Raw genomic sequence first — 18,079 nt, 5'->3', positions numbered from 1 at the left:
TTGTCATTACTTACTGGGGATTTGTATTTATTAAACATGTAAAAAGCCCAGTTTATTCTAAATACCCTATTCTAAATACCCTTCCCCCACCCCTGTTTAAAAACTCTTAATGACATGTCTAGCTTCTTTGGATATTTTTGTTCTTTCTTTGCTATTATTCAAAATATATCACCATAATAAATACTTGTGTTGGATGTAAAAGTGGCAAATAAAAATATATCCATTCATCTGGAGGGAGTTCTCAACTTGCCACAATTCATAGCTTGGTTACCTTTTAAAGAATCAACCTGTGGGCAAACCTTAGTAGCAAACTAAGGATGGTGGTAGGGAGGGCATTTGAACACTAAATGTGCATGAATGTGCATCGGGATGCATGTGAGGGAGAGGCAGACCTGATATACACTATAAAATGTTACCATACTTGTGTATGAGCACACTTGTCAACAGTTGTGTTACTTGACCTGGTGCTGAAGATGATGTAACAATCAGTGTAGACTAGGAATGTAATAGTATAACCGATAAGCAAAAGCTTATCGGTTAATGCTATAGACTACACACATTTCCCCCCTCCCCCTTAAACCAGTAAATGTTTTAGCAGTCTGGCCAGCAGCCCAGCTCAGTTCTGGCTCACCCCGGGTTGGGGACCTGCCCCCGCTGTAGCTCTGCATTTAAAGTGTATTAGGAGCTGGGCAGGCAGGCAGCCTGGCTCAGTTGTGGTTTGTGCTGGGTCTGGGAGCTCAGACCCACCCCCTGATACAGGGGCTGCTGCAATATGCTATGGTTCATTGCGTGCAAGACTATCCGAATCTAGCTCTTAGCATTGTTTTTGTGTGTGCTGTATATATACTATGCACCCATATGATCTATTGCTAGCAAGTTTACCACTTGATGTCATTTTGACAAGACCGTGGAATTGCTGAAAAGTTGAAGGTGATAACAGGATATGAAATAACTGATCTGTAGATCAGTAGTTGGAAGATAGCCCAGGTTCCTTGCCAGCTTTTCAGCAGCCTATTGAAATGAGTTCGTAACCTCAGGCCAGTTCTTATTAGAAAATGGTTTATAGCACAAGTGTTATTGGCAATCTGAGCAGAGGTAAAGATGTAATAGTTTTGTGGAATTAATTATCCTTTCACCTCTAGGGTCCTCCAATCCAGGGTGGAGGCACATTTGCATGGCAATGTGGGGATGTTTACACAGCCAATGCCGGTGTCTACATTCCTGTTAATAAAAAAGAACAGGAGAGTATGTTTTCATGCACAGTTATCTTGGGAGACTGGTTCTGGGTTAGCTTGGCTTGGGTCTGAGCAGCCCCACAGCCAAGTATTACCCATATTACTGTGTCCTTTTTCTTTATGCACTTATGTTGCATGTTTGGGATATATTCCATGGTTCTTTGTACTGAGTTTCTCAAATGCAGTTATTGTGGCTATATGTGACCACTAGCGGTTTCTCTTGCAACCACAGGCTTCTGGGTGATAATTGGCAAAGGCCTCTGTGGCCACCAGTAGTGGCTGGCTCCTGTCCCCCACCACTCCCCTGGAGACACAAAAGCTGGAGAAACAGACAGCCAGTGGGAGTTCCCTATCTTCTTGGGAGGGGTGGTGACTGGCTTCAGTCTTTGGATGGCAAGTGACAAGAATCCAGCCATGGGGCTTCAGGCTCTGTTCCCAGGATGTGCAGTGGCAGGTTCTGGCCCTGATCTCCCACACCCCACATCACCCCTGGCTCCCATTGCCTCCGTGCCATCCTCCCCACCTAGGGTTTAATTTGTCCCTGGGCTTTCCAGGACTACGTCCTCTGTGCAAAGTAATATTTGAATGTTTGTTAATATTGCTTTTCACAGCAGACTTATGAGCTGTCAAGTCTTCAAACAACCAAAAAAGCAAAAGAAACAACAAGAGAAAAGACAGGAATATGCAGAACTCCTTATTTGTGTTTCTATTCCATTTAGATCATGAGAACAGACACCTGCACATTATTTTTATTACTGAGTCTGCAAAAAATCCTACATAAAAATAATGATTTGGACATGTATATATGCATATGTGTATGTTTTTCTTCAAGTTTTAAAGTATTTTAGGGAAAATAGTCAGAGCAGCCAGCAGTAAGAGTTGGTGGCCACCTAAAAATTTGTTATGAGAACCCATTTAAGATTCTTTCTCAGTCTATTGTGTCAACATTGGGAGAACTTGCCTGTCCTTCGGGGGAAATGTGGGAAGGCACTGGAGGACTATAAGCACTGAAGTGACTGTAGACTGTGTCTTCATTGCAAAGTGAGCAAGTTTCTCATCAGGGCTCTAACTTGTATCCCCAGCCAAGCAAATCAGGCCTAACTCAGCTCCAAAACTTTGTTAAAGGGTTTTCTCTGCGGATGCAGAGGGTTGTCTAAAACCCAAGTAACAGCCCGAGTTAACTGTGCAGTGAATACATAACCTTAGAATCTCGTGTAGTCAGTTTGGCATGTTTCACAAGCTCTAAAATGCATTTAACAATAAAGACTGTGATTGATCTACTGTAAACTAAGTAATGATTCTTGCTACATATTGAAGCCCATTTGCTTGCATTTATTTTTAATGCTAGTACTCAGCTATCTTGGGGCTGCATACAAATCTCATGGAATAGAATAGAAACATTACTATTTATTTCAGTCCAATCTAAATATTGATATCCCAGGAAATAAGTACTGAGCAGAATATTCATATGATCCATGACTGACAAATGTTTAATTTCATTGCTCTACAGCCAAAATGCTTCTGAAATAAATGTAGTCAAACTTTACTAATTCTGGGTCACTGAGAACGAAATGATGCTTAAAATTGTTGATTGGCTCTAGTTTTCAAGATATGCTATTTGTTCAGTATATACAACACTTGACTTGCGAATGGTGGAGAATAAGTGAGTTATAAAGGGAAGGGATCTCAATTTAAACCAGAAATGACTAAAATACATCTTTGACTGGATCTATGAATAAATCTATGGGTTTGGACAGTACTTGCTTTTTAGGCAAAACAATGAATGATGCAATCTGAAGCTGGTATTGCATCATACATGATATGAATTGCATCATGTTATTCCTAGAAGTCATGGGTGATACAATCATAACGAAGCTTACATCACTCTGCTGAACAAATTGCCCTATATCAGCTCTAGAAATCATACAGTGTCATGCTCTCTTATTTGTCAGTGTTCGATTTTGCAAAGGGACACATTTCTGTTTAGCCAAAGTGAGCAGAGATGCCTCATATTTGTGTGAACAGTGCAGATAACTTCTGTTATGTTTGTGGTGAAGTGACTTTTGCATCACAAAAGCGCAGTATAACCACTATGGTTAAGAAAGCCTATCACCTTTATTTTGGCTGCAAAATTGGAGATCAGGACAAGAGGTGGGCCCCACACGTATGCTGCAACACTTGTGCAACAAATCTTCGCCAGTGGTTGAACAGGAAAAGGAAATCTATGCCTTTTGCAGTGCCAATGATTTGGAGAGAGCCAATAGATCATACCAGCAATTGTTACTTCTGCATGGTGCCTCCAGTTGGGAAAGGTGGGTCAAAGAAGAAAAAGTGGACTGTGCATTATCCAAACATTCCATCAGCTATACACCCAGTACCCCTCGGAGAAGGACTGCCGGTTCCTGATGCACCAGAATCATTCTCACTTGAGTCAGACGAGGAAGAGGAAGAGGATGAAACTTCTGGTCCTGAACCATCAATGTCACAGGACCCACATTTTCTCCCATCCTCCTCCTCTGAACCACACCTCATAACACAAGGTGAACTGAATGACCTTGTTAGGGATTTGGAACTACCCAAGAGTAAGGCAGAGCTGTTGGGCTCCAGACTACAGCAGTGGAATCTCCTGGCAGGTGATGTTAGGGTTTCCATGTTCCGTGACCGTCAAAAGGATCTTGTCCCATTCTTCTTCATGGAAGGTGATCTTGTAGCCTGCACCAACATCGATGGTGTGATGGCTGCCCTCAACATCGTTCACGATCCAGATGAGTGGAGACTGTTCACTGATTCATCGAAGACGAGTCTTAAAGCTGTTTTGCTGCATAATGGCAATGTTTTGCCATCAATTACAGTTGGTCATGCAGTCCATATGAAGGAAACCTATGACAACATGAAACAACTTTTGAGGTGCATAAACTATGACCAACATCAGTGGCAGCTTTGTGGCGATTTGAAGGTTGTTGCTCTCTTGCTTGGTCTGCAGACTGGATACACAAAGTACTGCTGTTTTCTCTGCGAATGGGATAGTCGTGCAAGAGATTCCCACTACATCAAGATAGATTGGCCACTCCGACAGTCATTGGAGCCTGGGAGGAAAAGTGTTCAGCATCCACCACTTGTTGAATCAAGGAAGATTTTGTTACCACCCTTACACATCAAGCTGGGTCTGATGAAGAACTTTGTCAAGGCCATGGACAAAACACAAGCAGCTTTCAAGTACCTCCGTGGAAAATTTTCAAGGTTAAGTGAAGGTAAGATAAAGGAAGGTGTCTTTGTTGGTCCTCAGATTCACAAACTTCTTCGAGATGATGCATTTGACCATGCACTGCGTGGCAAGGAAAAGCCGGCATGGAAAGCCTTCCAGTTAGTGGCGATAAATTTTCTCAGAAACAACAAGGCACACAACTACAGGTTGTTGGTGGAAAACCTCCTCAAGGCATACAAAAGCCTTGGTTGCAACATGTCACTAAAGATACATTTTTTGCACCCTCATCTAGATTTTTTTCCACCGAACTGCGGAGCAGTGAGTGACGAGCACGGTGAGCGATTTCACCAGGACATTGCATCAATGGAGAAACACTATCAGGACAAATGGAGCCCATCAATGCTTGCAGACTATTGCTGGACAGTGACAAGAGATGCTCCATTTAATGAATACAAGAGACAAGTCAAGAAGCGCCAAGTAGACACTGAATAGGACTAAACTATGTACATAATAGTTTTTTGCCTTTTGTTTCATAATAAATTTTATTTATATAACCCTTTTGCTGATTTTTAAAGTGTTACATAAACAGGACAGGTGAAATATTATCATGTAAAGCAACCATAAACACATGAAAAGACCTAGGTTTACAATTTATTATTAAAACTCTACTATCTACACCATAGACATAGACGTAAAATGTAAAAACTTAAATATCTTGGAAACAGTAGCCAATCAGTTGTTTTAATTGTCATATTTGAATTCAGCACATCAAAATACATAATAAATAGCACATTTTATCTCTGAAGCAGGCGACTTCTAAAAAATTGTAGACCAGTGTTTTCATTATCCCATCTTCAGACCATAACTACTATTAGTTGGTTGCTAGTTTGAAAGTCATGTTTTATACAGTTGAGTTGCCTTTAGCTGTATTGTCATTCACTGAACAAATATTTTCACATTATCTGTCCTCTGCAGTTCAAAATCCATTTCAGGCCTATGTGAAACAGAATTACAAGGAAGAACCAGTTACCATGAGGGTGCAGCTTTCTCTAATGTGTTACAAAGTGCTGAAAACCAGGCCAAAGGTATCAGGTCATAATACTGTAATGTTGCAACATTGCCAGTTTTTGGAAGCAACCTTGCTGTTTCCCCCCGCCATTTAAGGTTTCCATCTTTTGGTCCCAATTTCCCATTGGCTGTTGTTGTGATATAGATCAACCAAATATGACATCATATTGACCCTATAGTCTAGCCATTCTCTAGCTGAGATATTAAGTGGGTTTTCTAAAAGCTCCAGCACCCAGATTCATACAATTACATGTACAGTAGGCAATGCCTCCATAGTGCTCCCTGGGAAAAGGATGGACATTTCTTCTGCCTCAATTGCCAGGGCTCAGCCTTTTGCTTGTGCAAGCTGAGGAGCCAATCCCCCTTGTGCGGGAGAAGGTTAAAATAATCAAAACCAAAAGTCAGTATGCTTCCGCACCCATGAAAGGCCTTTGGGAAGCTGAAAAGTATCAGCCCTTCTCCTTTCGGGGTGGGGGGAGGCTGGTCAGCTCTCAAGTTGTTTCTCCACTCTTAAATCCCTGCTTCTAGTGCCTGGAGAGCTCTGGGGTGCAAACTTGCTGGTACCACCCAGGCTGCACTGAGCAGGGAGTCTTCTTTTGAAGCACCCACCCTGCTCCAGGCTTGAAATTCCTTATGGGTGGTGGGGTTGAGGCTGATTGTGCCCAGAGGTGCTCTTTAGCTCTCTGCTGAGTGGGGTTGGGGTCTGCCCCACCATAAAAGACTTAGCATTCATTAAAATAAAGGGAGGTTTCTCCTGGTTGAAGCAAAAAGCTTGAAAATGTGATGTGGAAGGACCTTAATGGCACAAAACGAGACAGCAAATATAAAGAAATGCAAATGTATTCGATTTTTATTAGGCTTATTTGTTTGTTTTGGTAAACTGGCTCATGATTTCTCAGTGCATGGGGCTTGTGGTACTGTGAGGATCTATGATCTGCTGTAGCTGTCTTTTACAAATTGGCAGGGTGTTTGGTATAAAATGTAAGAATTTAGTAATTCTCTTTGCTGATTTTTGAGTTATTTCTCCTGAAGCCATTCCTTCTCCCTCTTCTCTATTCAGATAACAGTATTAACCTTTTCATTGCACAGGTTTTACACTTGAAGTCATACTTTCTTTAATACAACTTCTCTATCACAGCCATTTTCACTGTCTAATTTCTATTGAATCTTTTATTATTAGACAAGCAAAAACTAGACTGAACTTCTGATACTGAAAAATCTCACTAATTTAAGTATTTGAAAACTGAGCCTGTACCGTAAAATCTCAAGTATAATGCGCACTTTTCCCCCGTTTTTTTAGCATCAAAGTCAGGGTGCGCATTATCTGTAGGAGGGTTTTTTTTTTCAGTTTTAAACTCACGCTCGGCAGGCATGAGCTGGGCGGGGGGAGGGGCAGGCATGAGCTGGGCGAAGAGGGCGCCTTCCCCCCCCAGAAGGTGTCAGCTCAGTGCGCGGGCAGCTGGACGGGGGAGGCTCCACTGGCAGGCGCAAGCTTGGCACACAGGCAGCTGGGCAGGTTTCCTTCCTGTTCCTTCCCTCCCGTTCTCCTGTATAATGGATGCGTATTATACATAGGAGTCTGTGTTTTTCATGATTTGAAGAGTCTAAACTCAGGGTGTGCACTATAATTAGGTGCGCATTATACTTGAGATTTTATGGTAATCTTTTTCCCAGTGTGCATTCTTTCCTGCAATTTGCCTAGTTAATCTTAGCCATGACACGTTTTGATTTACACTCTTCTACATAATAGATATCAAGCATTTTTGTGACTGTCTAGTAGTTTATTAGGTTTATTAGTTGAATATTAAAATTGTTTGCACTAGAATATATTTTCTTTTAATTTTATAGCAAACAATGGAGAAAATGGCATTTCTTTATTTAAAGTACTAACAAATGAAGATCACTGGGTCTGGCTACAAACCAATACTCAAGTTCTGTACAGGACTGGCTGTTCAGAATATGTCATTGCCTCACAGCAAGCTCTAAAGTAAGTATATCTACAGTTTCCTGTAGTTCTGAGAGATAGATACTCTTCAGAAAAGTAGGACTTTCAAAAGCCTTTACGTGTCTTAGGAGCACAAGTCCTACTGAAAGTCATTGAGACCTGTGTTCCTAAAGTACATAGGTGGGATTTTCAAGCATGCCTAAGTTCACTAGAGACCTCACTTTGCCAGTATAATTTATGTGAGAAGTACTAAGGCCTGGTCTTCACTAGACCAGGAAGGTTCAGTTTAAGATATGAAACTCCAGCTATGTAAGATGTGTAGTTGGAGTCAGTTTATCTTAAGCTGAGCTTTGGTGGCATCCACAATATGGGAAGCCAACAGGAGTTTCCCTTACTCCTTGCAAAAGGAGGTGTACCGGACACCAATGGGAATTGCCCTCAGAGTTCGATTTACAGGTATATGCTAGACCTGCTAAATCAAATGCCAGAAGATTGATCTCCAGAGCATTGATCTTCCAGTAAGTACAGACATGTCCTCTGGTACTACTGTCATGGGTACTAGTGCAAAACCCTAAGATGGATGACTACTGAACTCACAAGCCCTTTCAGTGGGCCTTACTCCATACGGTATCTGTATTCTTCAAAGAGGCAGTTCCTAGAGGTGCACAGATCCTATGTCCACAGTAGGTTGGTTCATTTGGCAGCAAGAAAAACCTCTCATGGAAGCCAAAATAAGGCCCTTAACAAATTATCCCTACCGTAGACTAATAGGCAGCTGATGGGAAGGAAAGTTCATGCAGATATACATTCTACCACTTGACTTTCACAACGCCCAGTTCTTAAAACCTTTATTCCCCCGTGTTATGGTTTCAAAACAAGTGCAAGTCAGGTCAGCTCCAAACTACAGTAAATCTCTTGTGGCTACAGATTTTGGGATGATACTGGCCTTCTGTACTATGGGGAACACATTAAAAAAAGAAAAACCCGATCATGGAGGCTCTTCTCAGCAACCAACAGAGTGTGCTGTCAGAGGCCTCTGCTGTCTCGTCATTACTAATTCCTTGATAATGAGTCTAGTAATATTTGGGAATGCTCTTTATGGTTAATGTCTGAATAATGATGTCAGTGGCAGGGATTACAAAGTATCCTTGATTCTCATGCTTTCAACATTTACTGGGATGAGGTAAATAGAGAATCGTGTGTTCAGTGAAAAAGGGGTAGGTTCCACTGGGATTAGACTGTGTTCATTTTAGGAACCCGTTTCTTATTACTATTGATATAAGCCTCCCTATTCACATGTTCTTTATTATTTGGTCAGCATGTGCCCACAGAACTGTACATAGAAAGATTGCATCCTTTCTATGCAGATCTCCCCACTTCTCCACAAAAAAGACTCAGCCATATTTCTAGCACAGTCTCTTGCACCCTCAGGGATCTTACAGAGGCCTCTCTGAAGTCTGTTCTGAAGGAGATAGTGAGTAGGTGAAGTGGGTGCAGGGAACTGTATTTCAATAGCATTGTTGCCTCTTTTTGACTTGCACAGCTAGTCATAGTTTGGGGCCCTGGAGAAGTTCCAATTAGAAGTACAAATAGCTGGAGTTTGGTGTTTCCTTTGATGCATTCTTGTTTATTTACAAGAAACATATGAAGTCCTGCTGCTCTAAATTCAGGTGGGAAAAAACAACAAAAGGAGCAATTTCTTAGATGACAGCTCCAAGCCTCATAGCCAACATACCCAAAATATCTCTCCCTCCTTTTCCCTCTCTCCCTCCCCTCCTTTCCCTGCCCCTGGGGTCATCACACTGTGCTCATGGTCTTTTGCTTAGCTTTGTTGCTTTTTGCCTCTGTCCTTCTCTCTGTTCTCACCTGTCTTCAGTTTCTTTGTGTTCTCCCTTCCCACATGTTGGCATGCACACAATACTCAGCAAAAAGCCCCTCTGCCCACATAATCCTAAAACTCCTAGGTCAGTGGTCCCCAATGCAGTGCCCATGGGCACCATGGCGCCTGCTGGGCCATTTCTGTGTGCCCACCAACTGATCGGGGCCGTCCCCGCCCCCAGGTGTGCAGTGCATGGGCTGTGCCAGCCCCGGGAGTGTGGCGTGTGTGGCGTATGGGCGTCTCCGCCCCTGGGCATGCAGCATAGGAGCAGCACTGGCCCCAGGCACAGGGCGCATGGGCGCTGCCAGTTCCTGGGCGCGCGGCACAGGAGTGGCACCGGCCTCGGACATGCCGCGCATGGGCTGTTCTGGCCCTGGGCACGCGGCGTATGGGCGGCCCCACCCCTGGGCATGCAGCACAGGAGTGGCGCCAGCCCCGGGAGTGCGGCGCATGGGTGGTGCCGGCACCAGGCTTGCGGTGTGTGCATGGCCCCGCCCCCGGGTGCCCGGTGCATGAGTGGCCCGGCGCCCGGCAGCCCCAAAAGGTTGGGGACCACTGTCCTAGATGGTCTCTGTTAGACCTTGTGTCATGGAATGTGGCTCCTCTCCACCTTCTCCCCACAGAAACTGCATGGACTTACAACAGTATGAACTGTATCTTTCTGTGCTTTGGGTGTTCCAGAGTTGGGAAACAGGAAAAGAGGGAGTGGGTCTCCAAAGAAGTAGCTCTTGTCTCTGCATATGCCCCCCAAAAAAATTTAGACACCTTTCTGCTATAGGGAGTAGATTCTAAAATCGTGTCTGTGAAGTGGGAAACCCTATCTCCCCCCAGGGACTCCCTCTCCTACAATCTCCTGCCATCTGTTACGCCAGTCCAGGGAATGAATTGGACCATTACAAACCAGATCCAAGGTGGCTTCTCTTCTTGTTCAAGTTTCTATTTTGTGGGCTTCTTTATGTGTAGTTCCTTTCATTCATGGGTGCCTTAGTTACTCAGTGGATAGTTAAATACCTCCACTGAGCCTGGTAATCATGTGAAACAGAGTATCAAGAGCATTCGTCCATGAAGTTCCATTCTTACTCTCCCCTAGCTAGACCTGGGGGGGGCCGCAGAAGATGCCCACTGATGGGTTTTTATATTTTGTTCATCATGGCTTGCATCTTTGCTTCACACCTGCCTTGTCGAACTGTGATGTAGCTTGCTGGAAATGTAAAATCTTTTGCCATAAGATGGCATTCTTTTCCCTATTATCCTCATATTTATATACAAATAATTTGTTATAATGTTTTTCTTTATTATTGATTTCTGAACAATCACATTTTCTGCTATATTTTCACATTGAATGTTAGCTCTCCCTGCCCCAGTTTTCACTGATTTCTAAAAGCTGCTGTGGATGCATCGTACTTGTCTTTTTTCTTGAGATATTATTTCTTCAAGAAAGTAATATGTTGTGTTTTAAAATTTTAAAATCTGAATAATACTTAGTAGGGAGTTGAAAGCAATATTCTAAGGCCCAAAATGCTGACACTTCTTCTCTCCCATCTTAATCTTTGTCAATTGTAAAGTAACAGTTTCAACATTGAAACAGCATGTACTCCCCCTACTGGAGATTCTTGTATTTATAGGCTGAGCCCATTTTCTCAAAAATTACATGTACAGTAAAACTCCATTAGTCCGGCATCCAATGCTCCGGGACTCCTGATGGTTCGGCACCATCAGGAACCCGGAAGTGCTGGGGCAGCCGGACAGGCTTCCCCCATTCAGCTGCTGCTGAAACTGACCAGCAGCTGAATCGGGGAAGCCGGGAGCAGAGCAGCTGGGGTGCTGCCGGGTTGGTCCCGCAGCGCCGAGGGGCGGCGCTACGGGACCAACCCGGCAGCACCCCAGCTGCTTTGCCCCAGGTGTCGGGACTCAGCCGCTGCTGAAACTGACCAGCAGCGTCAGTTTCACCAGCAGGCTGAATCCGGACGCCTGGGGCAGAGCAGCTGGGGTGCTGCGGGGTTGGTCCTGTAGCGCCGCCCCTCGGCGCTGCGGGACCAACCCGGCAGGACCCCAGCTACTCTGCCCCAGGGGTCCCCAAGTCAGCCGCTGCTGAAACAGATCAGCGGCTGATTCCAGGAAGCCCGGGGCTGAATCGGGGACCCCTGAATCTGGGGCAGAGCAGCTGGGGTGCTGCGGGGTTGGTCCCGCAGCGCCGTCCTTTGGCGCTGTGGGACTAACCCGGCAGCACTCCAGCTGCTCTGCCCCAGGCGTCCCCAAGAGCAGCTGGGGTGCTGCCGGGTTGGTCCCGCAGCCCCGAGGGGCAGCGCTACGGGCCCAACCGGGCAGTACCCCAGCTGCTCTGTCCAAGGCGTCCCCAAGAGCAGCTGGAGTGCTGCTGGGTTGGTGCCGTAGTGCCACCCCTCGGCGCTGCGGGACCAACCCGGCAGCACCCCAGCTGTTCTATTGCAGGCATCCCCGATTCAGCTGCTGCTGAAACTGACCAGCAGCGGCTGAATCAGGGATGCCTGGGGCAGAGCCGGACTATTGTAAGGGGGGGTTATGAGGGGTCTGGGGTGGTATCCCTTCCCACCCCACTCCAGACCCCTCATAGGCCCCCCCCTTCTCATAGTCCGGCATATCTGATAATCCGGCACCCCCTGGGTCCTAAAGGTGCCGGATTACCGGAAGTTTACTGTATTAAGCTAAGTGACTAACTTCTGAAACCCTCTTGTGTGAGCTCTCTTTTAAGTTTCTAATTCTGATATCCACTTTTCCCCAAACCATTTTGGCCTATACCTTAAATAGCTTGGATTCAATGTCTTACATCTTTCCTCTCTGATTAATCTAAGGCCCAAGAATTATAATCCCTATTATCCAAAAGTTAAGACCAATTTTTGATAAATGATTATTAATTTTGTGTACTTCAAGTGTAGCTAATGAGAACTAAGGGATCATAGCACCTCAGAAACTTAGGCAAAAGATGTCTCAAGTTGAACACATGAAAATGGGGACTCCCAAATTAGTGAATGTTTGGGATTATTAGTTTAAACACCAGCAGTGAAAGTAACTTAACATTTCTTACAGGTACTGTCCTATTGCAACCCGGGTTCTTGTCAGCTCTTTAAATAGTTTCCTGCTGGCTTTTGCCACAGCTTGGCCTACTCTTCCCGGAGCTGTGCACCGGGGTACACCCTTTTACTTTCTCCGCTAGACACTTCCTCTAAGTGCTTTTTTCATCTCCTACAATAAATTGTTCAGAAAAAGAACACCTCTGTAGCTCTCAATCAAGCCACTTGAATCAGAAAGTTCTTGATGATTCCTAACTTTGTAATACGATTTCATTTTAACTACTGTGAATTCTGTTTTATTCCACACTATTGAAATCATATTTCTGCCCAGAATATTATGGTGATTTTTTTTAAATAAAAAAGATATCAAAAGGTTACTATTGTACTTAAGGAAATGGTAAAATGTACACCAAAAATTGAATTAAATTAAAAATGCATACAGAAGTTTAAATGAGAAGGTCTTGCACTCTGTGTGTGTGTGTGTGTGTGTGTGTGTGTGTGTGTGTGTGTAATACATTATAAAATAATGTAATATAATATAAAGAATATATCGACATGGGTATGAAGTTCCTACATTACTCATGAGAGATGAATTATCCAAATCACCCCAAACAAATATTAATGAAACCCCTGTCACAGCACTCCATTCTGTATGGGCAAGACATGTTGTGGAAAACATTTTTGAAACATTTGACTGATTGACATTTTCTCTCTCTATTGAAAGGGAGGAAGATGTGCACCTGAAGGTACCAAAGAACATCACAAGTTTGAAAGGACACAAGGACGCACTTACCTATAACTGTGCCATTGAAACTTTGGGACAGATGAAGCATCTTAACTGGACAAGTGTAAAAAATGCACAAGACAGCATAAAAGTGAAGTTTGAACCTAATACAAATGAAAAGTGTTTCATGCAAGAGGGATCTCTGAATTCTAACACATTACTTTTAGGTGTCCAAAACAACTGCAACACGAACAGCATTTGGACTTTAAAAAATTCATCAAATTCTTGTTCTGTAAATCAACGTATCAATACATGTCCAAGCAGAAAAATTGGACCATTCTGTAACAGAGATCAAAATCTTTTAAATTTAGCATCAAACTTTCCTTCCCATTGGGGTACTACAGAAAACTGCCAGTCTTATTCAGGCTTGCAGCAATTTACTGGAGAAAACTACACTACAGATCCTGTCAAATTACAACGTCCGGTGCTGTATCCAGAAACTTTGTACGACACAGTATTTCCTCTAGATATGCCCATCAAAACTGAGTATGATTCTGACTCTGAAAATGTAGCTGATAGCTACACAATGTCACAAAGTCGAGTCTGGGTGGATGAGAATGGTACGGTGAAAAAGCAGCTGACTGGCTACCCTAATACAATGCACCTTAAAACAGAATCTGACCACAATGAGCAGTTGTCTCCTTGTCAAAAGCCAAAGAACTGTGTTTACACACCGCACAATTGGCAATGCATTGTAACAAATCATGCCAACAATATGAATATAAACAGATCATGTAGAGGGTTACATAATAAAGAGATGGCACAGGTTTGCCCCCAGAACTCTGCATATTTGGAAAGCATCCATGACTTTCAGCGTACTGAATTCTACAATCAGTTCTATAGCGCCAATTTGGTAGACGAGAAAGTGCAAAATAACCAGTTTTTAAAGATGCAATGTGAGTTTAAAAATCCCTCCTTGGTTCACACAATCAAGCGTGAACCCTTGGATTCTCCACCATTGTCTGATAATGGGCAGGATGGACTAGAGATGATCTTCCCTGATAATGCACCTGGTCCTGTGCCTCAGGAAACAACGGAATGTACATTTTTACAATAGATTTTGTAGTATCTGGAATATTTATGAGATTGAAAAACAAGCAGTTTTATTTTATCTTCCTGTTGGACTACATGAATAATTACAATTAAAAACCAAAGGGAAAAGATTTAAAAAAATATGATTCTCTCTAGTGATCTTTGGATATGGAGCAAAGTAAAACCACAGATACCATGGCACAGTGCTAATTTCAGGTCTAGCTTCCCCTCTTATCTGTTGTATATAACTATATCTTCCTTTTGCCTTTCTTCTATTGTTTATGGCATGATGTGAAGTCAATGGCAAAACTCCTATTGACGTCACTGAGACTAATCCTTTTATCCTGTTAATCTAATGTCTTTATTTTTATTTTCTCCAGTAAAAGGGACCAGCACTGCCTTATCCACATATTAATTTAATCAGCTTCAGGCAAGGGCTTCTCGAATCATAACTGCTTAATTTAAAGGAAGACCACTGTAGTGAAAGACTCAAGGACCACAGTCCTGACAAAGAGAAGGCCAAGGGGCAAGCTGATCACAATCTCTAAGTACCCACATGGGCAACACATATTTAATAATGAGCTCTTTAGTCTAACAGACACAGATATAATGTGATCCAATGGCCAGAAGTCAAAGGTAGACAAATACAGAGTGGAAATAAGGCATACATTTTTAAACAGCGAGATTAATTGACCATTGGAACTATTTTTGAGGAGTCCTAGTGAATTCTCCATAACGGGTCATTTAAAATCAAGTTTGGGTGGTTTTTAGAAAAGCTCTGCTCTCGGAATTATTCTGGGGGAAGTTATATGATGCATGTTATAAAGGAAGTCAGACTAGAGGATCACAGTAGTTCCTTGAAATCCATGAACATGTTAACTCAAAATCCGGTCACCTTTGAAAAAACAAACTACAGTTATTTTTAGTTACTGTATCTCTGCCTTAGTTGCCCTGCCATTTTTTGTTATGTTTTAACAATCACATTTCTTATGTAAAAAATATTAATCTCTCCCCTCTTGCTGTTTGAAAGAGCCACATATAAAACAGGAATAAATGACTAATTATCCATTTATACAGATAGTGACACGCAAAGTGTTGTTAAATGTATACACTCACAAAAATCATGTTACTTGTCACATTAATAGGAAAAAAACCCAAATAAATGTTTTTAATGTGATGATGTCCCTTCAATTGTTCATGACACCATCCTCTGACTGCATGACTCGTGCTGGTCTTCAGTAATTATGGGAACAATTTTTCAAAAGCATCTAATATCTGCAGTATGATAAAAGATCTGCTGGCCTAGATCAGCTGACCTTGAGCTTGTGGAACTTGGGCTGCAGAGCTGTAAAACTGTAGTGTAGATGTTCAGGCACATATTGTAACTTGGGCTCTGAGACCATGCAAGAGAGGTAGGTTCCAGAACCCAGGCTCTCGCCCAAGGCCAAACATCTACACTAAAATTCTTTACCCTGCAACTCAAGTCCTGCAAGTCTGAGGCTGCTGAGCCCGTCTCTGCCACGAGTATTTTATTGCAGTGTACACATGCCCTAAGTCGCTTAGGATATGTCTACATTACAGAGAAGATTGAAGCTGCCGCTGTCAGTCTTCCAGGGTTCAAATGAGCAGGTCTAGTGAAGACACACTAATTTGAACTGAAAGGGACGCTCCCGTCGATGCCGTGAGTTCTGTTTCCATGAGGAGTAAGGGAAGTCGAATGGAAAGTGTGCTCCCTTCAATTTCCTGCAATATGAACAGTGCGAAAATTCAAGTTAAGGTACTTCCATTTCAGCTATGCAATTAGCATAGCTGAAGTTGTGTATCTTAATTCAATGTTATCCCGTAGTGTAGACATACCCTTATACCTTGAGAAAATTTTGCCCTAGGTCGCTTTCATATAGAAGGTTGCTGAGTTAATTTACTTGTACTGGAGATAATATAATACGATCTACAACTTCTGTTTTGTTTTCATAGTTTGCCTCCTGCACTATTGTTTTTAAATTGCACTATTTCAACTTTAAATCACTTGCCCATATATAAAAGGCATATTATGAAGGAAATGTGTAGATGTATTTATGATTTTTATAAAGCTTAAACTTTTTTTATTCAAGTGTTGCAACTAAATAGAATGTTTTCATTTCAGTAACTGTTAGTAATGGTGAGATTGTCATCTCTTAACAATCTGGCCTGAGTGTAGGGCAGTGTGTAGCTGCATTGCTCTATAATACAGCAGGGACGTTATGGTAACTCAGCTTTCTAGATGCTGCTCTCTGCTGCATCCCTGATTCTCTCATCTGCAATACAGGTGGACTACACAGGGAAATAAGGGGCATCGTGGGCTCCCTTATATTCCTGCACTGGCACAGACAGTGACTATCTTGCCCTTTTACTCTATGCTTGCAATAACTATAATACTATTTTGGGACTAATTCAGAGACAAGTCTAAAGATGGCATAATCCATACCACCATCTGGGTCTCAATGTTTGTTTCCTAAATTGAGAACCTAATCCCACAACTTGTTCTGAACATACCTCTGCATCCACATGGAGCCCGACTGAAGTTACTGTACTTCTGGGTGACCTCTAGGATCTGTCATATGGAACAAGTTTGAAGACTGGGACTAAAGGCTTTTTTTAGGCTCTGTTTGATTAACTTACTTAGACTGTCTCCCATTTATTAACTCATACCCTGCCTAACATATCAACTCTGAATTTGACCCATTAGACCTGATTCTCCACTGCCTTGTACCTTGGTTAGTATTTTAAATCTGTGTAACTTGAGCATCAGTTTTACAAGGTCAGAATGGTAGCATTTTACACTTACTTTGCTTAGATGGAAATGACTACAGAAAGTGAAAGGTGGGTGAGATCTCTTCTAGGGGACCAACTGCTATTGGTAAGAGAGAGAAGCTTTCGAGCTACACCACTCTTTTTCTTTGTGTACAGTAGAATCTCAGAATTATGAACACATCTGGAATGTAGGTTGTTTGTAACTCTGAACAAAACATTTTGGTTGTTCTTTGAAAAGTTTACAACTGAACATCGACTTAATGCAGCTTTGAAACTTTATTGTGCAAAAGAAAAATGCTTTTAGCCATCTTAATTACCTTGTCAAATCTTTTGAAAATTTTTCACCTTTTTTAGTAGTTTACCATGGTAATATATGGTACTTGCTTTTTTTACTCTTTGCTGCTGCCTGATTGCATACTTCTGGTTACAAATGAGGTGTGTGTTTGATGGATCCGTTTTTAACTCTGGTGTTCATAATTCTGAGGTTCTACTGTAGCTTGAATACTTGTCTGTCTCACCAAGAGAAACTGGTCCATTAAAAGATATTACCTCACTCACTTGTCTATTATCCTGGGACCAACACAGTTACAACTACAATGCATACAGAAGGTGCATGACAGTACAGGATCAAGGCCACAGAGACTGAGTGTAAGGGAGTCTAAAATAGTGTAATTCACATGCTGAGAGGCCAGGAGATGGTAGCGTAGCAAGAAAAACAGCTCAAGAAGGTTTATGAATGTGTAAGTTAAATTAACTTCAGGCTCCTATGTGTGTAAACTTCATGGCTACGTCTACACTGGCCCCTTTTCCGAAAGGGGCATGCTAATTTTATAGGTCGTAATAGGGAAATCCGCGGGGGATTTAAATATCCCCCGCAGCATTTAAATAAAAATGTCCGCCGCGTTTTTCCGGCTTTTAGAAAAGCCGGAAAAGAGCGCCTACACTGGCCCCGATCCTCCGGAAAAAAGCCCTTTTCCGGAGGATCTCTTATTCCTACTTTGAAGTAGGAATAAGAGATCCTCCGGAAAAGGGCTTTTTTCCGGAGGATCGGGGCCAGTGTAGGCGCTCTTTTAAAGCGGCGGACATTTTTA

General features: G+C 42.6%; 1 protein-coding gene across 2 annotated transcripts in view; it reads left to right on the top strand.

Annotated features, from left to right (window-relative positions):
- AHRR (aryl hydrocarbon receptor repressor) overlaps window positions 1-17,815 on the top strand; it is a 125,094-nt gene extending 107,279 nt beyond the window's left edge. For both annotated transcript variants that reach the window (XM_075921552.2, XM_075921551.2), the window contains exons 9-11: window positions 5,416-5,525; window positions 7,357-7,495; window positions 13,107-17,815. In XM_075921552.2, the coding sequence (XP_075777667.2) occupies window positions 5,416-5,525; window positions 7,357-7,495; window positions 13,107-14,223 (1,366 nt within the window). In that variant the 3' untranslated portion in view covers window positions 14,224-17,815. The remainder of the gene's footprint in view (window positions 1-5,415; window positions 5,526-7,356; window positions 7,496-13,106) is intronic.
- The last annotated feature ends 264 nt before the right edge of the window (window positions 17,816-18,079 follow it).

Source organism: Pelodiscus sinensis, chromosome 2 (assembly GCF_052426305.1).
Source record: "Pelodiscus sinensis isolate ZL-2025 chromosome 2, ASM5242630v1, whole genome shotgun sequence".
Classification (NCBI taxonomy): domain Eukaryota; kingdom Metazoa; phylum Chordata; order Testudines; family Trionychidae; genus Pelodiscus; species Pelodiscus sinensis.
Note: the sequence above shows the minus strand (reverse complement) of the source record. Positions and strands in the feature narration are given on the sequence as shown.